Here is a 16917-nt window from a genome sequence, read left to right on the forward strand (position 1 = left end):
GCTACAGAACGTCTACAACACTTTTACACTGTCCAAACGAACATGTCCACTTGGGGAGGTGGCGCCTCCTGCTGGAGACCTGCTGCAGGTGACCATCTTTCACTAAACACGGCTCATTCTCATTCCTCAAACAAACACGTGGAAAGACGAATCCCGCGTGAGGAATGACACACTGAAGATCTGAGAGTGAGACACACTTTATGTTCTACAGGACACGCCCCTCACTCCTGGTCCTGGTCCTGGTCCAGTTCTGGTCCTGGTCCTGGTCTTGGTCTTGGTCTTGGTCTTGGTCTTGGTCTGGTCCTGGTCCTGGTCCTGGTCCGGTCCTGGTCCTGGTCCGGTCCTGGTCCTGGTCCGGTCCTGGTCTTACAGAATGCTCTCTCTCTCGGAGCTGAAACACACAGTTTCTCTGGACACTGTGGTGACTTCAGGAGGATCTCCAGGGTTCAGACCTCTCTTCAGGTGCAGGACCCTCACGTTCTCATTGTGGCTCTGGAGCTGGCTCTGGACCTGGCTCTGGACCTGGCTCTGGACCTGGCTCTGGACTTGGCCGGGGCTGTTGTTGTTGAGACTCAGGTCGGTCCCGGTCTCGTGGCTCTGAGTCTTGGTCTTGTTCAGGTTGTTGAACGTTTCTTCTTCCCAAACGAGAACTCTGAAACAACAAAAACCACCAGTTCAATCTGAGTGAGGGGCGTGGCTAAAGCTAGTGTGTGTGAGGGGCGTGGCTAAAGCTAGTGTGTGTGAGGGGCGTGGCTAAAGCTAGTGTGTGTGAGGGGCGTGGCTAAAGCTAGTGTGTGTGAGGGGCGTGGCTAAAGCTAGTGTGTGTGTGGGGCGTGGCTAAAGCTAGTGTGTGTGAGGGGCGTGGCTAAAGCTAGTGTGTGTGAGGGGCGTGGCTAAAGCTAGTGTGTGTGAGGGGCGTGGCTAAAGCTAGTGTGTGTGAGGGGCGTGGCTAAAGCTAGTGTGTGTGAGGGGCGTGGCTAAAGCTAGTGTGTGTGAGGGGCGTGGCTAAAGCTAGTGTGTGAGGGGCGTGGCTAAAGCTAGTGTGTGTGAGGGGCGTGGCTAAAGCTAGTGTGTGTGAGGGGCGTGGCTAAAGCTAGTGTGTGTGAGGGGCGTGGCTAAAGCTAGTGTGTGAGGGGCGTGGCTAAAGCTAGTGTGTGTGAGGGGCGTGGCTAAAGCTAGTGTGTGAGGGGCGTGGCTAAAGCTAGTGTGTGTGAGGGGCGTGGCTAAAGCTAGTGTGTGTGTGGGGCGTGGCTAAAGCTAGTGTGTGTGAGGGGCGTGGCTAAAGCTAGTGTGTGTGAGGGGCGTGGCTAAAGCTAGTGTGTGTGAGGGGCGTGGCTAAAGCTAGTGTGTGTGAGGGGCGTGGCTAAAGCTAGTGTGTGTGAGGGGCGTGGCTAAAGCTAGTGTGTGTGAGGGGCGTGGCTAAAGCTAGTGTGTGTGAGGGGCGTGGCTAAAGCTAGTGTGTGAGGGGCGTGGCTAAAGCTAGTGTGTGTGAGGGGCGTGGCTAAAGCTAGTGTGTGTGAGGGGCGTGGCTAAAGCTAGTGTGTGTGAGGGGCGTGGCTAAAGCTAGTGTGTGAGGGGCGTGGCTAAAGCTAGTGTGTGTGAGGGGCGTGGCTAAAGCTAGTGTGTGTGAGGGGCGTGGCTAAAGCTAGTGTGTGTGAGGGGCGTGGCTAAAGCTAGTGTGTGTGAGGGGCGTGGCTAAAGCTAGTGTGTGTGAGGGGCGTGGCTAAAGCTAGTGTGTGTGTGGGGCGTGGCTAAAGCTAGTGTGTGTGAGGGGCGTGGCTAAAGCTAGTGTGTGTGAGGGGCGTGGCTAAAGCTAGTGTGTGTGAGGGGCGTGGCTAAAGCTAGTGTGTGTGAGGGGCGTGGCTAAAGCTAGTGTGTGTGAGGGGCGTGGCTAAAGCTAGTGTGTGTGAGGGGCGTGGCTAAAGCTAGTGTGTGTGAGGGGCGTGGCTAAAGCTAGTGTGTGTGAGGGGCGTGGCTAAAGCTAGTGTGTGTGAGGGGCGTGGCTAAAGCTAGTGTGTGAGGGGCGTGGCTAAAGCTAGTGTGTGTGAGGGGCGTGGCTAAAGCTAGTGTGTGAGGGACGTGGCTAAAGCTAGTGTGTGTGTGGGGCGTGACTAAAGCTAGTGTGTGTGAGGGGCGTGGCTAAAGCTAGTGTGTGTGAGGGGCGTGGCTAAAGCTAGTGTTTGTGAGGGGCGTGGCTAAAGCTAGTGTGTGTGAGGGGCGTGGCTAAAGCTAGTGTGTGTGAGGGGCGTGGCTAAAGCTAGTGTGTGTGAGGGGCGTGGCTAAAGCTAGTGTGTGTGAGGGGCGTGGCTAAAGCTAGTGTGTGTGAGGGGCGTGGCTAAAGCTAGTGTGTGAGGGGCGTGGCTAAAGCTAGTGTGTGTGAGGGGCGTGGCTAAAGCTAGTGTGTGAGGGGCGTGGCTAAAGCTAGTGTGTGAGGGACGTGGCTAAAGCTAGTGTGTGTGTGGGGCGTGGCTAAAGCTAGTGTGTGTGAGGGGCGTGGCTAAAGCTAGTGTGTGTGAGGGGCGTGGCTAAAGCTAGTGTGTGTGAGGGGCGTGGCTAAAGCTAGTGTGTGTGAGGGGCGTGGCTAAAGCTAGTGTGTGTGAGGGGCGTGGCTAAAGCTAGTGTGTGTGAGGGGCGTGGCTAAAGCTAGTGTGTGTGAGGGGCGTGGCTAAAGCTAGTGTGTGTGAGGGGCGTGGCTAAAGCTAGTGTGTGTGAGGGGCGTGGCTAAAGCTAGTGTATGTGAGGGGCGTGGCTAAAGCTAGTGTGTGTGAGGGGCGTGGCTAAAGCTAGTGTGTGAGGGGCGTGGCTAAAGCTAGTGTGTGTGAGGGGCGTGGCTAAAGCTAGTGTGTGAGGGGCGTGGCTAAAGCTAGTGTGTGAGGGGCGTGGCTAAAGCTAGTGTGTGAGGGGCGTGGCGTTTGAACCTCTCTTTATGTCATGCTAATGCTAATGCTAACGTCAGACGCTTTATGAGCTGGAAATATCAGATTGTGGCTCTTGACAAAGCGAGTGCCATAAACAGGAAACGGCCGTTGCTAACGTGGTGATGAACAGGAAACGGCCGTTGCTAACGTGGTGATAAACAGGAAACGGCCGTTGCTAACGTGGTGATGAACAGGAAACGGCCGTTGCTAACGTGGTGATAAACAGGAAACGGCCGTTGCTAACGTGGTGATGAACAGGAAACGGCCGTTGCTAACGTGGTGATGAACAGGACATTTCGTACCCAACGCTGTCCTGGTCAGAGCAGATGGACATGCGGCCATCTTGGACTGGTTTGGCTCGGCTTGGCTCCTCCTCCTGAAGAGAGTGGTTTGGAGAGCTCTCATTGGACCTGAGGAAAAGAGGAGCTTGAGGTCAGAGGTCAAAGAAATCCAGAATCTGTCAAACTGAAGAGTCGAAAGAATGAACTGATTTCCTAAAACATATATTTTTAAAGTTTCTAATTTATTTATTTTTTCAGATTATTTTCCAATTTTGAATTATCCAAGACTAAACCAGGACTAAACCAGGACTAAACCAGGACTAAACCAGGACTAATCCAAGACTAAACCAGGACTAAACCAGGACTAAACCTGGACTAATCCAAGACTAAACCAGGACTAAACCAGGACTAAACCAGGACTAAACCAGGACTAAACCAGGTCTAAACCAGGTCTAAACCAGGACTAAACCAGGTCTAAACCAGGACTAAACCAGGTCTAAACCAGGACTAAACCAGGACTAATCCAAGACTAAACCAGGACTAAACCAGGACTAAACCAGGACTAAACCAGGACTAAACCTGGACTAAACCAGGTCTAAACCAGGTCTAAACCAGGACTAAACCAGGACTAAACCAGGTCTAAACCAGGACTAAACCAGGTCTAAACCAGGACTAAACCAGGACTAATCCAAGACTAAACCAGGACTAAACCAGGACTAAACCAGGACTAAACCAGGACTAAACCTGGACTAAACCAGGTCTAAACCAGGTCTAAACCAGGACTAAACCAGGACTAAACCAGGTCTAAACCAGGACTAAACCAGGTCTAAACCAGGACTAAACCAGGACTAAACCAGGACTAAACCAGGACTAAACCAGGACTAAACCAGGACTAAGTGAGTACCAACCTGACTCCAGAATCAGACGAGTCCTTCTTGTCCAGTGCTTCGGAGTCTTCGTCGCTGAGTTTCTGGTACTGACCACTCCTGGGTCGGTCCCTGGTCTGGTCCCTGGTCTGGACTCTGGTGCTGGTCCCTGGTTCCTCTTCCTCGTGGTCTTCTCTGATTGGGTGCAGAACGTCACTGTCTTCTGGGAGTTTGATGGAGTTTCTCTTGAGGACTCTGCGGTCCGGTTCAGCTCGGTCCGGTTCAGCTCGGTCCCTGGTCTGGTCTCTGTTCTGGTCCGGGTCCTGGTCCAGACTAGACATATGTGTGATGTAGTCCTGGTACGCCGTGCGATACTCGGCCTGTTGTCGGTCCGTCAGACGCCAAAGATCTATTGAGTCAGGAGATTCTGGAGGAACCTGAGGAGACAAGAGCCGGGTCTGAGCCGGGTCTGAACCGGGTCTGAACCGGGTCTGAACCGGGTCTGAGCCGGGTCTGAGCCGGGTCTGAGCCGGGTCTGAGCCGGGTCTGAGCCTGATCTGAGCCGGGTCTGAACCGGGTCTGAACCGGGTCTGAGACGGGTCTGAGCCGGGTCTGGGCCGGGTCTGAGCCGGGTCTGAGCCGGGTCTGGGCCGGGTCTGAGCCGGGTCTGAGCCGGGTCTGAGCCTGATCTGAACCGGGTCTGAGCCAGGTCTGAGCCGGGTCTGTATCCGGCCTATTGTAAAGCTCTATTGTCAGTGCAGTACCGTGCCGGTCCAGCGGGGGCGCTGCTCATCCAGGCCCATGGTGCTGAGTTCATCGAAGCTAAGGTTGAATCCAAACTCTGACCGGGCGAGGGGCGGAGCCATGCGCACCGACTCCACGGCAACACTTCCTGCTTCACTGCCCACTTCCTCCCGCAGCCCCTCGGCACGACGCATGTCAGACACCTGAGAGAAAACCACCACAGGAAGTGAGGACACCACCACAGGAAGTGAGGTCACCACCACAGGAAGTGAAGACACAACCGCAGGAAGTGAAGACACCACCGCAGGAATTGAAGACACCACCGCAGGAAGTGAGGTCACCAACACAGGAAGTGAAGACACAACCGCAGGAAGTGAAGACACCAACACAGGAAGTGAAGACACCACCGCAGGAAGTGAGGACAAACATTTAGGTTATTATTTTCACGGGAAATGTATTTCTACTCATTTACAGCCCAAAAGAGTTGTATTGTAGTATTTGCAGTAGTATTTGGAGTAGTCTATGCAGTATTTGCAGTACTCACAGCCGCTCTGAACAGTTTCGGTAGTATTTGCAGTAGTATTTGCAGTATTTGCAGTATTTGTAGTAGTATTTGCAGTAGTATTTGCAGTATTTGCAGTAGTATTTGCAGTAGTATTTGCAGTACTCAGAGCCACTCTGAACATTTGCAGTAGTATTTGCAGCAGTATTTGCAGTATTTGCGTATTTGCAGTGGTATTTGCAGTATTTGTAGTAGTATTTGCAGTAGTATTTGCAGTAGTATGTGCAGTAGTATAAGCAGTATTTGCAGTATTTGCAGTACTCACAGCCGCTCGGAACAGTTGCAGTAGTATTTGCAGTAGTATTTGCAGTATTTGCAGTAGTATTTGCAGTACTCACAGCCGCTCTGAACAGTTGCAGTAGTATTTGCAGTAGTATTTGCTGTAGTATTTGCAGTAGTATTTGCAGAATTTGCAGTAGTATTTATAGTAGTATTTGCAGTAGTATTTGCAGTAGTATTGTAGTATTTGCAGTAGTATTTGGAGTAGTCTTTGCAGTATTTGCAGTACTCACAGCCGCTCTGAACAGTTGCAGTAGTATTTGCAGTATTTGCGTATTTGCAGTATTTGCAATAGTATTTGCAGTATTTGCAGTATTTTCGTATTTGCAGTATTTGCAGTAGTATTTGCAGTATTTGCAGTATTTGCAGTAGTATTTGCAGTATTTGCAGTAGTATTTGCAGGATTTGCAGCAGTATTTGCAGTAGTAGTATTTGCAGTAGTATTTGCAGTATTTGCAGTAGTATTTGCAGTATTTGCAGTAGTATTTGCAGTATTTGCAGTAGTATTTGCAGTATTTGCAGTGGTATTTGCAGGATTTGCAGTAGTATTTGCAGTAGTGTGTGCAGTAGTATAAGCAGTATTTGCAGTATTTGCAGTACTCACAGCCCATCTGAACAGTTGCAGTAGTATTTGCAGTATTTATAGTAGTATTCGCAGTATTTGCAGTAGTATTTGCAGTAGTATTTGCAGTAGTATTTGCAGTAGTATTTGCAGTAGTATTTGCAGTATTTGCAGTAGTATTTGCAGTATTTGCAGTAGTATTTTTAGTAGTATTTGCAGTATTTGCAGTAGTATTCGCAGTAGTAGCAGTAGTAGTATTTGCAGTATTTGCAGTGGTATTTGCAGGATTTGCAGTAGTATTTGCAGTATTTGCAGTAGTATGTGCAGTAGTATTAGCAGTATTTGCAGTAGTATTTGCAGTAGTATTTGCAGTAGTATTTGCAGTATTTGCAGTAGTATTTGCAGGATTTGCAGCAGTATTTGCAGTAGTAGTATTTGCAGTATTTGCAGTGGTATTTGCAGGATTTGCAGTAGTTTTTGCAGTATTTGCAGTAGTATGTGCAGTAGTATTTGCAGGATTTGCAGCAGTATTTGCAGTAGTAGTATTTGCACTGGTATTTGCAGGATTTACAGTAGTTTTTGCAGTAGTAGTATTTGCAGTATTTGCAGTGGTATTTGCAGGATTTGCAGTAGTATTTGCAGTATTTGCAGTAGTATGTGCAGTAGTAACAGAGTTTTCTGACTTTATATCAAACTTAGTGTTAGCCTGGGATAAAATAGTTATAGCTGGAGACTTTAATATCCAGGTGAACGTGAGTGATGACTCTCTCAGTAATGCCTTCAGCGCCTTGTTAGACAGCATAAATTTCACTATTTGCAGTATTTGCAGTAGTATTTGCAGTATTTGCGTATTTGCAGTATTTGCAGTAGTATTTGCAGTATCTGCAGTATTTGCAGTAGTATTTGCAGTATTTGCAGTAGTATTTGCAGGATTTGCAGCAGGATTTGCAGTAGTAGTATTTGCAGTATTTGCAGTGGTATTTGCAGGATTTGCAGTAGTATTTGCAGTATTTGCAGTAGTATTTGCAGTACTCACAGCCGCTCTGAAAAGTTGCAGTAGTATTTGCAGTAGTATTTGCAGTATTTGCAGTAGTATTCGCAGTAGTATTTGCAGTACTATTTGCAGTACTTGCAATAGTATTTGCTGTAGTATTTGCAGTAGTATTGTAGTATTTGGAGTAGTCTTTGCAGTATTTGCAGTACTCACAGCCTCTCTGAATAGTTGCAGTAGTATTTGCAGTAGTATTTGCAGTATTTGCAGTAGTATTTGCAGTATTTGCGTATTTGCAGTATTTGCAGTAGTATTTGCAGTATTTGCAGTAGTATTTGCAGTATTTGCAGTAGTATTTGCCGTAGTATTTGCAGGAATTGCAGCAGTATTTGCAGTATTTGCAGTAGTATTTGCAGTATTTGCAGTAGTATTTGCAGGATTTGCAGCAGGATTTGCAGTAGTAGTATTTGCAGTATTTGCAGTGGTATTTGCAGGATTTGCAGTAGTATTTGCAGTATTTGCAGTAGTATTTGCAGTACTCACAGCCGCTCTGAAAAGTTGCAGTAGTATTTGCAGTATTTGCAGTAGTATTTGCAGTAGTATTTGCAGTAGTATTTGCAGTAGTATTTGCAGTAGTATTTGCAGTATTTGCAGTAGTATTCGCAGTAGTATTTGCAGTACTATTTGCAGTACTTGCAATAGTATTTGCTGTAGTATTTGCAGTAGTATTGTAGTATTTGGAGTAGTCTTTGCAGTAGTATTTGCAGTATTTGCAGTAGTATTTGCAGTATTTGCAGTAGTATTTGCAGTAGTATTTGCAGTATTTGCAGTAGTATTCGCAGTAGTAGCAGTAGTAGTATTTGCAGTATTTGCAGTGGTATTTGCAGGATTTGCAGTAGTATTTGCAGTAGTATTTGCAGTAGTATTTGCAGTATTTGCAGTAGTATTTGCAGTATTTGCAGTAGTATTTTTAGTAGTATTTGCAGTATTTGCAGTAGTATTCGCAGTAGTAGCAGTATTTGCAGTACTCACAGCCGCTCTGAAAAGTTGCAGTAGTATTTGCAGTATTTGCAGTAGTATTTGCAGTAGTATTTGCAGTAGTATTTGCAGTAGTATTTGCAGTAGTATTTGCAGTATTTGCAGTAGTATTCGCAGTAGTATTTGCAGTACTATTTGCAGTACTTGCAATAGTATTTGCTGTAGTATTTGCAGTAGTATTGTAGTATTTGGAGTAGTCTTTGCAGTAGTATTTGCAGTATTTGCAGTAGTATTTGCAGTATTTGCTTGCGTATTTGCAGTAGTATTTGCAGTATTTGCAGTAGTATTCGCAGTAGTAGCAGTAGTAGTATTTGCAGTATTTGCAGTGGTATTTGCAGGATTTGCAGTAGTATTTGCAGTAGTATTTGCAGTAGTATTTGCAGTATTTGCAGTAGTATTTGCAGTATTTGCAGTAGTATTTTTAGTAGTATTTGCAGTATTTGCAGTAGTATTCGCAGTAGTAGCAGTAGTAGTATTTGCAGTATTTGCAGTGGTATTTGCAGGATTTGCAGTAGTATTTGCAGTATTTGCAGTAGTATTTGCAGTAGTATTTGCAGTAGTATTTGCAGTATTTGCAGTAGTATTTGCAGGATTTGCAGCAGTATTTGCAGTAGTAGTATTTGCAGTATTTGCAGTGGTATTTGCAGGATTTGCAGTAGTTTTTGCAGTATTTGCAGTAGTATGTGCAGTAGTATTTGCAGGATTTGCAGCAGTATTTGCAGTAGTAGTATTTGCACTGGTATTTGCAGGATTTACAGTAGTTTTTGCAGTAGTAGTATTTGCAGTATTTGCAGTGGTATTTGCAGGATTTGCAGTAGTATTTGCAGTATTTGCAGTAGTATGTGCAGTAGTAACAGAGTTTTCTGACTTTATATCAAACTTAGTGTTAGCCTGGGATAAAATAGTTATAGCTGGAGTCTTTAATATCCAGGTGAACGTGAGTGATGACTCTCTCAGTAATGCCTTCAGCGCCTTGTTAGACAGCATAGGTTTCACTATTTGCAGTATTTGCAGTAGTATTTGCAGTATTTGCGTATTTGCAGTATTTGCAGTAGTATTTGCAGTATTTGCAGTATTTGCAGTAGTATTTGCAGTATTTGCAGTAGTATTTGCAGGATTTGCAGCAGGATTTGCAGTAGTAGTATTTGCAGTATTTGCAGTGGTATTTGCAGGATTTGCAGTAGTATTTGCAGTATTTGCAGTAGTATTTGCAGTACTCACAGCCGCTCTGAAAAGTTGCAGTAGTATTTGCAGTAGTATTTGCAGTATTTGCAGTAGTATTCGCAGTAGTATTTGCAGTACTATTTGCAGTACTTGCAATAGTATTTGCTGTAGTATTTGCAGTAGTATTGTAGTATTTGGAGTAGTCTTTGCAGTATTTGCAGTACTCACAGCCTCTCTGAACAGTTGCAGTAGTATTTGCAGTAGTATTTGCAGTATTTGCAGTAGTATTTGCAGTATTTGCGTATTTGCAGTATTTGCAGTAGTATTTGCAGTAGTATTTGCAGTATTTGCAGTAGTATTTGCAGTATTTGCAGTAGTATTTGCCGTAGTATTTGCAGGAATTGCAGCAGTATTTGCAGTATTTGCAGTAGTAGTATTTGCAGTATTTGCAGTGGTATTTGCAGGATTTGCAGTAGTTTTTGCAGTATTTGCAGTAGTATGTGCAGTAGTATTTGCAGGATTTGCAGCAGTATTTGCAGTATTTGCAGTAGTAGTATTTGCAGTATTTGCAGTGGTATTTGCAGGATTTGCAGTAGTATTTGCAGTATTTGCAGTAGTATGTGCAGTAGTATTAGCAGTATTTGCAGTAGTATTTGCAGTAGTATTTGCAGTAGTATTTGCAGTATTTGCAGTAGTATTTGCAGGATTTGCAGCAGTATTTGCAGTAGTAGTATTTGCAGTATTTGCAGTGGTATTTGCAGGATTTGCAGTAGTTTTTGCAGTATTTGCAGTAGTATGTGCAGTAGTATTTGCAGGATTTGCAGCAGTATTTGCAGTAGTAGTATTTGCACTGGTATTTGCAGGATTTACAGTAGTTTTTGCAGTAGTAGTATTTGCAGTATTTGCAGTGGTATTTGCAGTAGTATTTGCAGTATTTGCAGTAGTATTTGCAGGATTTGCAGCAGTATTTGCAGTATTTGCAGTAGTAGTATTTGCAGTATTTGCAGTGGTATTTGCAGGATTTGCAGTAGTGTTTGCAGTATTTGCAGTAGTATTTGCAGTATTTGCGTATTTGCAGTATTTGCAGTAGTATTTGCAGTAGTATTTGCAGTATTTGCAGTAGTATTTGCAGGATTTGCAGCAGTATTTGCAGTATTTGCAGTAGTAGTATTTGCAGTATTTGCAGTGGTATTTGCAGGATTTGCAGTAGTATTTGCAGTATTTGCAGTAGTATGTGCAGTAGTAACAGAGTTTTCTGACTTTATATCAAACTTAGTGTTAGCCTGGGATAAAATAGTTATAGCTGGAGACTTTAATATCCAGGTGAACGTGAGTGATGACTCTCTCAGTAATGCCTTCAGCGCCTTGTTAGACAGCATAAATTTCACTATTTGCAGTATTTGCAGTAGTATTTGCAGTATTTGCGTATTTGCAGTATTTGCAGTAGTATTTGCAGTATTTGCAGTATTTGCAGTAGTATTTGCAGTATTTGCAGTAGTATTTGCAGGATTTGCAGCAGGATTTGCAGTAGTAGTATTTGCAGTATTTGCAGTGGTATTTGCAGGATTTGCAGTAGTATTTGCAGTATTTGCAGTAGTATTTGCAGTACTCACAGCCGCTCTGAAAAGTTGCAGTAGTATTTGCAGTAGTATTTGCAGTATTTGCAGTAGTATTCGCAGTAGTATTTGCAGTACTATTTGCAGTACTTGCAATAGTATTTGGTGTAGTATTTGCAGTAGTATTGTAGTATTTGGAGTAGTCTTTGCAGTATTTGCAGTACTCACAGCCTCTCTGAACAGTTGCAGTAGTATTTGCAGTAGTATTTGCAGTATTTGCAGTAGTATTTGCAGTATTTGCGTATTTGCAGTATTTGCAGTAGTATTTGCAGTATTTGCAGTAGTATTTGCAGTATTTGCAGTAGTATTTGCCGTAGAATTTGCAGGAATTGCAGCAGTATTTGCAGTATTTGCAGTAGTAGTATTTTGCAGTATTTGCAGTATTTGCAGTAGTATTTGCAGTATTTGCAGTAGTATTTGCAGGATTTGCAGCAGGATTTGCAGTAGTAGTATTTGCAGTATTTGCAGTGGTATTTGCAGGATTTGCAGTAGTATTTGCAGTATTTGCAGTAGTATTTGCAGTACTCACAGCCGCTCTGAAAAGTTGCAGTAGTATTTGCAGTATTTGCAGTAGTATTTGCAGTAGTATTTGCAGTAGTATTTGCAGTAGTATTTGCAGTAGTATTTGCAGTAGTATTCGCAGTAGTATTTGCAGTACTATTTGCAGTACTTGCAATAGTATTTGCTGTAGTATTTGCAGTAGTATTGTAGTATTTGGAGTAGTCTTTGCAGTAGTATTTGCAGTATTTGCAGTAGTATTTGCAGTATTTGCAGTAGTATTTGCAGTAGTATTTGCAGTATTTGCAGTAGTATTCGCAGTAGTAGCAGTAGTAGTATTTGCAGTATTTGCAGTGGTATTTGCAGGATTTGCAGTAGTATTTGCAGTATTTGCAGTAGTATTTGCAGTAGTATTTGCAGTATTTGCAGTAGTATTTGCAGGATTTGCAGCAGTATTTGCAGTAGTAGTATTTGCAGTGGTATTTGCAGGATTTGCAGTAGTTTTTGCAGTATTTGCAGTAGTATGTGCAGTAGTATTTGCAGGATTTGCAGCAGTATTTGCAGTAGTAGTATTTGCAGTGGTATTTGCAGGATTTGCAGTAGTTTTTGCAGTATTTGCAGTAGTATGTGCAGTAGTATTTGCAGGATTTGCAGCAGTATTTGCAGTAGTAGTATTTATAGTATTTGCAGTGGTATTTGCAGGATTTGCAGTAGTATTTGCAGTATTTGCAGTAGTATGTGCAGTAGTAACAGAGTTTTCTGACTTTATATCAAACTTAGTGTTAGCCTGGGATAAAATAGTTATAGCTGGAGACTTTAATATCCAGGTGAACGTGAGTGATGACTCTCTCAGTAATGCCTTCAGCGCCTTGTTAGACAGCATAAATTTCACTATTTGCAGTATTTGCAGTAGTATTTGCAGTATTTGCGTATTTGCAGTATTTGCAGTAGTATTTGCAGTAGTATTTGCAGTATTTGCAGTAGTATTTGCAGTATTTGCAGTAGTATTTGCAGGATTTGCAGCAGGATTTGCAGTAGTAGTATTTGCAGTATTTGCAGTGGTATTTGCAGGATTTGCAGTAGTATTTGCAGTATTTGCAGTAGTATTTGCAGTACTCACAGCCGCTCTGAAAAGTTGCAGTAGTATTTGCAGTAGTATTTGCAGTATTTGCAGTAGTATTCGCAGTAGTATTTGCAGTACTATTTGCAGTACTTGCAATAGTATTTGCTGTAGTATTTGCAGTAGTATTGTAGTATTTGGAGTAGTCTTTGCAGTATTTGCAGTACTCACAGCCTCTCTGAACAGTTGCAGTAGTATTTGCAGTAGTATTTGCAGTATTTGCAGTAGTATTTGCAGTATTTGCGTATTTGCAGTATTTGCGGTAGTATTTGCAGTAGTATTTGCAGTATTTGCAGTAGTATTTGCAGTATTTGCAGGAATTGCAGCAGTATTTGCAGTATTTGCAGCAGTATTTGCAGTATTTGCAGTAGTAGTATTTGCAGTAGTATTTGCAGTAGTATTTGCAGTATTTGCAGTAGTATTTGCAGGATTTGCAGCAGGATTTGCAGGATTTGCAGCAGGATTTGCAGTAGCAGTATTTGCAGTATTTGCAGTGGTATTTGCAGGATTTGCAGTAGTATTTGCAGTATTTGCAGTAGTATTTGCAGTACTCACAGCCGCTCTGAAAAGTTGCAGTAGTATTTGCAGTAGTATTTGCAGTAGTATTTGCAGTAGTATTTGCAGTATTTGCAGTAGTATTTGCAGTAGTATTTGCAGTAGTATTTGCAGTATTTGCAGTAGTATTCGCAGTAGTATTTGCAGTACTATTTGCAGTACTTGCAATAGTATTTGCTGTAGTATTTGCAGTAGTATTGTAGTATTTGGAGTAGTCTTTGCAGTATTTGCAGTACTCACAGCCTCTCTGAACAGTTGCAGTAGTATTTGCAGTAGTATTTGCAGTATTTGCAGTAGTATTTGCAGTATTTGCGTATTTGCAGTATTTGCAGTAGTATTTGCAGTAGTATTTGCAGTATTTGCAGTAGTATTTGCAGTATTTGCAGTAGTATTTGCCGTAGTATTTGCAGGAATTGCAGCAGTATTTGCAGTATTTGCAGTAGTAGTATTTGCAGTATTTGCAGTGGTATTTGCAGGATTTGCAGTAGTTTTTGCAGTATTTGCAGTAGTATGTGCAGTAGTATTTGCAGGATTTGCAGCAGTATTTGCAGTATTTGCAGTAGTAGTATTTGCAGTATTTGCAGTGGTATTTGCAGGATTTGCAGTAGTATTTGCAGTATTTGCAGTAGTATGTGCAGTAGTATTAGCAGTATTTGCAGTAGTATTTGCAGTAGTATTTGCAGTAGTATTTGCAGTATTTGCAGTAGTATTTGCAGGATTTGCAGCAGTATTTGCAGTAGTAGTATTTGCAGTATTTGCAGTGGTATTTGCAGGATTTGCAGTAGTTTTTGCAGTATTTGCAGTAGTATGTGCAGTAGTATTTGCAGGATTTGCAGCAGTATTTGCAGTAGTAGTATTTGCACTGGTATTTGCAGGATTTACAGTAGTTTTTGCAGTAGTAGTATTTGCAGTATTTGCAGTGGTATTTGCAGTAGTATTTGCAGTATTTGCAGTAGTATTTGCAGGATTTGCAGCAGTATTTGCAGTATTTGCAGTAGTAGTATTTGCAGTATTTGCAGTGGTATTTGCAGGATTTGCAGTAGTGTTTGCAGTATTTGCAGTAGTATTTGCAGTATTTGCGTATTTGCAGTATTTGCAGTAGTATTTGCAGTAGTATTTACAGTATTTGCAGTAGTATTTGCAGGATTTGCAGCAGTATTTGCAGTATTTGCAGTAGTAGTATTTGCAGTATTTGCAGTGGTATTTGCAGGATTTGCAGTAGTATTTGCAGTATTTGCAGTAGTATGTGCAGTAGTAACAGAGTTTTCTGACTTTATATCAAACTTAGTGTTAGCCTGGGATAAAATAGTTATAGCTGGAGACTTTAATATCCAGGTGAACGTGAGTGATGACTCTCTCAGTAATGCCTTCAGCGCCTTGTTAGATAGCATAGGTTTCACTATTTGCAGTATTTGCAGTAGTATTTGCTGTAGTATTTGCAGTAGTATTGTAGTATTTGCAGTAGTTTTGGAGTAGTCTTTGCAGTATTTGCAGTACTCACAGCCGCTCTGAACAGTTGCAGTAGTATTTGCAGTAGTATTTGCAGTAGTATTTGCAGTTATTGCAGTATTTGCAGTAGTATTTGCAGTATTTGCAGTAGTATTTGCAGGATTTGCAGCAGTATTTGCAGTAGTAGTATTTGCAGTATTTGCAGTGGTATTTGCAGGATTTGCAGTATTTGCAGTAGTATGTGCAGTAGTATTAGCAGTATTTGCAGTAGTATTTGCAGTAGTATTTGCAGTAGTATTTGCAGTATTTGCAGTAGTATTCGCAGTAGTATTTGCAGTACTATTTGCAGTACTTGCAATAGTATTTGCTGTAGTATTTGCAGTAGTATTGTAGTATTTGGAGTAGTCTTTGCAGTATTTGCAGTACTCACAGCCTCTCTGAACAGTTGCAGTAGTATTTGCAGTAGTATTTGCAGTATTTGCAGTAGTATTTGCAGTATTTGCGTATTTGCAGTATTTGCAGTAGTATTTGCAGTAGTATTTGCAGTATTTGCAGTAGTATTTGCAGTATTTGCAGTAGTATTTGCCGTAGTATTTGCAGGAATTGCAGCAGTATTTGCAGTATTTGCAGTAGTAGTATTTGCAGTATTTGCAGTGGTATTTGCAGGATTTGCAGTAGTTTTTGCAGTATTTGCAGTAGTATGTGCAGTAGTATTTGCAGGATTTGCAGCAGTATTTGCAGTATTTGCAGTAGTAGTATTTGCAGTATTTGCAGTGGTATTTGCAGGATTTGCAGTAGTATTTGCAGTATTTGCAGTAGTATGTGCAGTAGTATTAGCAGTATTTGCAGTAGTATTTGCAGTAGTATTTGCAGTAGTATTTGCAGTATTTGCAGTAGTATTTGCAGGATTTGCAGCAGTATTTGCAGTAGTAGTATTTGCAGTATTTGCAGTGGTATTTGCAGGATTTGCAGTAGTTTTTGCAGTATTTGCAGTAGTATGTGCAGTAGTATTTGCAGGATTTGCAGCAGTATTTGCAGTAGTAGTATTTGCACTGGTATTTGCAGGATTTACAGTAGTTTTTGCAGTAGTAGTATTTGCAGTATTTGCACTGGTATTTGCAGGATTTACAGTAGTTTTTGCAGTAGTAGTATTTATAGTATTTGCAGTGGTATTTGCAGGATTTGCAGTAGTATTTGCAGTATTTGCAGTAGTATGTGCAGTAGTATTTGCAGTACTATTTGCAGTACTTGCAATAGTATTTGCTGTAGTATTTGCAGTAGTATTGTAGTATTTGGAGTAGTCTTTGCAGTATTTGCAGTACTCACAGCCTCTCTGAACAGTTGCAGTAGTATTTGCAGTAGTATTTGCAGTATTTGCAGTAGTATTTGCAGTATTTGCGTATTTGCAGTATTTGCAGTAGTATTTGCAGTATTTGCAGTAGTATTTGCAGTATTTGCAGTAGTATTTGCCGTAGTATTTGCAGGAATTGCAGCAGTATTTGCAGTATTTGCAGTAGTAGTATTTTGCAGTATTTGCAGTATTTGCAGTAGTATTTGCAGTATTTGCAGTAGTATTTGCAGGATTTGCAGCAGGATTTGCAGTAGTAGTATTTGCAGTATTTGCAGTGGTATTTGCAGGATTTGCAGTAGTATTTGCAGTATTTGCAGTAGTATTTGCAGTACTCACAGCCGCTCTGAAAAGTTGCAGTAGTATTTGCAGTATTTGCAGTAGTATTTGCAGTAGTATTTGCAGTAGTATTTGCAGTAGTATTTGCAGTAGTATTTGCAGTATTTGCAGTAGTATTCGCAGTAGTATTTGTTGTACTATTTGCAGTACTTGCAATAGTATTTGCTGTAGTATTTGCAGTAGTATTGTAGTATTTGGAGTAGTCTTTGCAGTAGTATTTGCAGTATTTGCAGTAGTATTTGCAGTATTTGCAGTAGTATTTGCAGTAGTATTTGCAGTATTTGCAGTAGTATTCGCAGTAGTAGCAGTAGTAGTATTTGCAGTATTTGCAGTGGTATTTGCAGGATTTGCAGTAGTATTTGCAGTATTTGCAGTAGTATTTGCAGTAGTATTTGCAGTAGTATTTGCAGTAGTATTTGCAGTATTTGCAGTAGTATTTGCAGGATTTGCAGCAGTATTTGCAGTAGTAGTATTTGCAGTGGTATTTGCAGGATTTGCAGTAGTTTTTGCAGTATTTGCAGTAGTATGTGCAGTAGTATTTGCAGGATTTGCAGCAGTATTTGCAGTAGTAGTATTTGCAGTGGTAT

At 42.1% G+C, this 16917-nt stretch overlaps 1 protein-coding gene across 1 annotated transcript in view; it reads right to left on the minus strand.

Moving 5' to 3' along the window:
• Nucleotides 1-356: 356 nt before the first annotated feature.
• LOC140372622 (kinase D-interacting substrate of 220 kDa B-like) overlaps nt 357-16917 on the minus strand; it is a 57297-nt gene continuing 40736 nt past the window's right edge. The window contains exons 9-12 of the mRNA XM_072459739.1: nt 4830-5012; nt 4108-4502; nt 3221-3328; nt 357-652 (exon numbers count right to left, since the gene is read on the minus strand). Coding sequence (XP_072315840.1) covers nt 367-652; nt 3221-3328; nt 4108-4502; nt 4830-5012 — 972 coding nt within the window. The 3' untranslated portion in view covers nt 357-366. The remainder of the gene's footprint in view (nt 653-3220; nt 3329-4107; nt 4503-4829; nt 5013-16917) is intronic.

This window comes from Eucyclogobius newberryi, unplaced genomic scaffold (assembly GCF_026437365.1).
Source record: "Eucyclogobius newberryi isolate DKJ021-1_F unplaced genomic scaffold, fEucNew1.0.hap1 SCAF_267, whole genome shotgun sequence".
Classification (NCBI taxonomy): Eukaryota; Metazoa; Chordata; class Actinopteri; order Gobiiformes; family Gobiidae; genus Eucyclogobius; species Eucyclogobius newberryi.